We start from the raw sequence: 5,072 nt of genomic DNA, 5'->3' as shown, positions 1-5,072 counted from the left end.
CTCAGGTGTCGGCTCTCGGAGGACCGGAGACGAGGTTCCCTGAGCCGTAGTCCCGCCCCTTCCTAGAGAACCAATAAACCCAAGCCTCTCCCTTGACAACGCCAGGGACTTGACCTCCGGGCTGCCGGCGCTCTGCACTCCGCCCAAGCCTCTATGGTATTGGGGTGTCCTCTCTAGCACTTGCAAGCCGCCTTCGCCTTCAGCCGGAACCGGTTTCCTAGCGCCGCCTCGTTGGTACTTCATTCCGAGAGCGAGTCCGGATCCGAAGGGGGCGGGACTTCCGCCCGGAAGTGGCCCACGTGTTTCCACCTTTGCCCACTTGGGTTCTTGGTAAGTTTCTAGTGTTTGCCTGAAGTTGGGGGCACCGGGGGCTTTGTGACCGGCTCCAGGCTGCGTTGAGTGACGTCTGACCTAAGGGTGACACTGGTGATGTCGCCGCCACTTCAGAGGTGCAGCCCCTGCGCCGGGGCCGGGCCCGGGCCCGGGCACGTTGTTCCGCGGAGGATCCAATTCCTAGGGCCGCGGAGTGTCAGGCCTGCGGTTTAGAGAGTTCTCTCCCGGTGTCTCGGTCTCCTGGGGAGAGGTGACCTAGAAGCCCTGAGCGTCAGGCCCGGGGACTCGATGTCCAGCCCCGCTAGTGACGTGCTGTGTGACCTTGGGCTAGGCAGTGTTCCCCTCCCGGGCCTCAGTTTCCACATCTGTGAAATGGGATGGTTGAACTCAGGTCAGTGGCCTCTGCCGGTCTGATGCCCTATGATGACTCTGCACCTTTAACTCCTGGGATGGGAAAGTGAACGGGAGAGGTGGGTGCTGACGGTGATGTCTTTTCCCAGGACTAGAAGGTAGGAAGGAGATCACCGTGCAGGGCTGAGATGGATCCGCTCAGGGCCCAGCAGCTGGCGGCGGAGCTGGAGGTAGAAATGATGGCTGATATGTACAACAGGTAAGAGCCGACTCTGTCTTAGGGAAGGATCCTAGGTTGCTCTTGCTGAGTGTAGAGGTGGATGACTTATGAAAAATGCTTTGCTCAATTTAGGGGGGCACCCACCTCCACCCCCCATGGTTAAAGGCCAATGCAGACTCAGTATAGTATAGGGTCACTAGAAGGAGTTGGGCATTTACACTGGGATGGATTGGCGATGAAGGAGCTGTGCAGGAGAGAAGGTCCAGTTCAGTCTCTGGTTAGGCTCCAAGAACAGTTGAAAGTATTTGCCTTTTGAAAAATAGAACATATCCCACTTACTTCACATTGCTTAAACTCTTACTCTACCTCAGGCAGTTGCTAAACATTTTACATGCATTATCTTTTTTAATCTTCAAAATAATCCACTGGGTGGCCCTGGCCAGGTAGCTCAGTTGGTTAAGTGGGCCGTCCTGATACTCGAAGGTTGCAGGTGGGTTTGATATCCGGTCAGGGCACATGCAAGAATCAACCAATGAATGCATAAATAGGTGGAATAATTAATTGATGTTTCTCTATATACATGTCTCCCTTCCTCTCTAAAATCAATAAAGAAACAAAAAATAATCCACTGGGTTAATTTTACTGTGAGAACAAGGAAGCTTCTAGAGTTTAAATAACTTTCTCAGGGTCCACAGCTGGTCAGTAGCAATGTGAGGTCCAGTACTTTGGCAAATTTGGGAACAATTCATAGCTCCATCAATTACCACTAGTATGGGCTTGGAAAGATTACTTGGACTATTTGACCAGTGGTTTCCCCGTCTATCAAATGGAGGCAATACTACTACCTACCTCATAGGGACATTATAAATATTAAATGTTGCCCTGGCTAGTGTGGCTCAGTTGCTTGGGCATCATCCCGTGCACTGAAAAGTTGCCAATTCGATTCCTGGTCAGGGTACGTGCCCAGCTTGTGGGCTCCATCCGCAGCAGGGGACTTTCAGGAGTCAGGCAGCTGACTGATGTTTCGCTCTCCCTTCCCTTCCAAAAATTAATAAAAACAAATCTTTCAAAACTGTATTAAATGTTAAAATGTATGACAAACTCTTAGCATCAAACCAATACATAGTAAGCAGTCAACATATGTCTGCTATTTTTATTAGCTTGAGCTCTCTGGTATCCTCTGCTTACTGGTTGGTTTGTGTTGGAGGATATATGTTAGAACAATTTTTAAATGTAGGCTGTGAAGTCAGACTACCTGGGTTAATGTCTCAGCTGTATGTGGTCCTGAGACTCTCCGTACCTTATTTTCTTCATCTGTAAAATGGGGATATTTATCCTGTGTAACTATAGAGTTACCATAAAAGTCATGTCAAGCACTTAGCATGATGCCTGGAACATAGCCAGTACTCAACTAATGTTTTCTATTTAATTAGTTATAAACGTGGGCTCAGGTAAGGTTCCTATTCTCAAGGACCTTCCAAAATAGTTGAGGTGTAAACTGAGGATTTATACTGCCTGCCTCAGAGGTGAATCAGTTAAGCACGTCAGGAATGGTTGAGAGTTCCCTGTATGCCACAAGGTGCTGCTGACCTGACCTTGCCCTCCCTTCCCCCCAGAATGACAAGTGCCTGCCACCGAAAGTGCGTGCCTCCCCACTACAAGGAAGCAGAACTGTCCAAGGGCGAGTCTGTATGCCTGGACCGGTGTGTCTCCAAGTACCTGGACATCCATGAGCGGATGGGCAAAAAGCTGACAGAGTTGTCTATGCAGGATGAAGAGCTGATGAAGAGGATGCAGCAGAGCTCTGGGCCTGCATGAGCCCCCACAGGATCCACCCCGAGGTGCACCCAGTCCCTTCCCACTTGTCTAATTAAAGTGCCCCTGTGGGGTGTCATCTGTAAAGACTGTCAAGCCTAGGCTGTCTCTAGAGAGTCTCCGGCAGCCTGAAGCCTGGCTCTCTCCCAGTTGAAGAATGGGTATTTGTCACACTGGAATGTGACTGTGCGTGCGTGTGTGTATGTGTGTGTGTATTAAAAGATTTTGTTGACACCTACTGTGTGCAAATAAAAAAATGCTCTTAGCATCAAGATGCCTGGCACATCAGAGTAAAGGCAGCAGACCGACACAACCTCTACCAGCAGAGGGAGTCTCACAGTGTTTACAAGTATAGACTGGTCTAATGACTTAGGTTTGCACTCCAGGTGAGCCACTTGATGTGTGACCCTGAACATGTCATTTCACTGCATTAGCTTCCTCATTGTAAAATGGGGATAATCATAGGGCTGTTGTAAAGATAAAGTGAGTTAATATGTGTGAAGTATTTAGAATAATGACTGGGGCATTGGAAGTAATAAATTTTAGCCATATATATGGCTATGTATATATATTGTATATTTAAATATACACATTTAGATAACATGCTATATACTGTTAAAAGTGTATAAATGTATTTAATGTTTATATTATAGATGATATAACTTGTAAAGGATACATTAATATTTATATTAAATATATATAAAGTAATGAGTAATTAACTATAAAAATAATTATTGATAGTATAAATATATTTTAATAACAAAATTAAGTGGAGGCAGGCATTTTCACAAATTATCTAGAAAAATACTTAGAGGAGCCAGTGAAAAATAGTTGTGTTTAAGAAGGAAGCAGTCAGTCTTTTGGTTCTACACAGCGATATCGAGCATGTGAGGGAACCCAACTTGGTGTGTGATGGGAGTGATCCAGGCAGGGGACTGAGTGATCACTGCCCTTCAGCGTCCACCTGAATCAGGGACTGCGCTCCTCACTCTTCAGATACTATCCACCCAGTCTGATCCGCCCAGCCGGGCCCAAGAGTCCTCTGAGGAGCTGGAGGCGCAGAGGAGCGGTGCTTGCTGGAGTCTCGAGTAGAGCAGTAACATGGAGGCCGGGGCTGGCTGCTGCGTCTGCTGTCTCACAGGAGAGGCTGCCACCACATCTAATTCCTTCCCGAGGGGTGCCCTTGGAGAGTTGTGCAGCTTTCAGAATGTGTGGGACACTCTACGTGAGTTTTCGGTTGGCACCAGTGCCACTGTGATAATACCTTCACAGTGGGCCTTCCCTGTAGATCAGTGATTCCCAAAGTGGGTGCTACCGCCCCCCGGTGGGCGCTGCAGCGATCCAGGGGGGCGGTGATGGCCACAGGTGCATTTGGGGGAGATGAATAACTGCTATTAAAATTTAAAAAAAATTAATTTCCAGGGACTGAGTAATATTTTTTCTGGAAAGGGGGCGGTAGGCCAAATAAGTTTGGGAACCACTGCTGTAGATGGAAGTGTCTGGGAGGTCACTGGGCACGAGTGAAGGAAACAATAAAAGCAGTGAGTTTCAGGCTTAAAGGTGCAGGTTCAAGACAGACAGCCTGAGGTGACATTTCCTAGCAGCGGGATGTGGGTGAGGCATTTAACTGCCCCGTGCCTGTTTCCTCGTCCACAAAATGGCAATGAAAGTATAACTCATTGAGTGGTTGTAAAAATTGTGTTAGTAACTAAAGCATTTGGCCTCAATAATGTTAGCTCTTTTTTTTTTTTTTAATTGCTAAGTTTTGTGTGAGGGGACACTGGGTAGACCCCTGGAAAACTTCAAAACCATTGTTCATCTGTGCTCGTGGTGGGCAGAGCTAAGGCTCCTTTCTAAGTGCTGAAGTGCAAGATTGGGTCAACAGGTGGCGCTGTCAGCTCACGGGATGGGTACTGCTGTGAACAATTCTACAATTATGCATTATTTGCCTATTCTATGTAGGCGTTGTGCTAGGAAGAGTGGAGAGTGAAGAAAATTGATATTGCACCTGCCTTCAGGTTTAGTAAGGAATGCCACAAATTCTCTGAGCACATAGCTGGAACATCTAGAAGAGCACTTGCTTTGAAGCCATAGTAGTTGTGGGGAGAACACTTGCTTTGAAGTGGCAGAAAGTATGGAGGTTTCAGGAAGCAAAGCTTGGGTGTGCCTGGAGTGCCGAGTGTGCAGGGAGCTGTGGTGAGAGATGAGACTTGAAGGCTGGGCAGATGCAGGTCCAGAAGAGCCTGGTGAGCTGTTAGAGTTTGGATTTTCTATTAAGGGGATCAGCAAACTGTTGAAGGATGCTAACTGCCTGGGAACATGACAGATCTCTCATTTTAGAGGCTCCCTCTAG

At 47.6% G+C, this 5,072-nt stretch overlaps 1 protein-coding gene across 2 annotated transcripts; it reads left to right on the top strand.

Annotated features, from left to right (window-relative positions):
- The first annotated feature begins 244 nt into the window (after positions 1–244).
- TIMM10 (translocase of inner mitochondrial membrane 10) lies at positions 245–2,991 on the top strand. Of its 2 annotated transcripts, none has more exons than XM_070426559.1 (3): positions 245–330; positions 834–943; positions 2,521–2,991. In XM_070426559.1, the coding sequence occupies exons 2-3, from the start codon at positions 873–875 to the stop codon at positions 2,720–2,722; spliced, it is 273 nt and encodes a 90-aa protein (XP_070282660.1). In that variant the 5' UTR covers positions 245–330; positions 834–872; the 3' UTR covers positions 2,723–2,991. The 2 variants fall into 2 exon arrangements, with proteins under 2 accessions (XP_070282660.1, XP_070282661.1); XM_070426560.1 differs by lacking the exon at positions 245–330 and adding an exon at positions 618–724.
- The last annotated feature ends 2,081 nt before the right edge of the window (positions 2,992–5,072 follow it).

This window comes from Myotis yumanensis, unplaced genomic scaffold (genome assembly GCF_028538775.1).
Source record: "Myotis yumanensis isolate MYYU_CA2020_CCGP unplaced genomic scaffold, mMyoYum1.0.hap1 SCAF_10, whole genome shotgun sequence".
Taxonomy (NCBI): Eukaryota; Metazoa; Chordata; class Mammalia; order Chiroptera; family Vespertilionidae; genus Myotis; species Myotis yumanensis.
The sequence above is the reverse complement of the archived record's forward strand: the minus strand, read 5'-3'. Positions and strand labels throughout refer to the sequence as shown.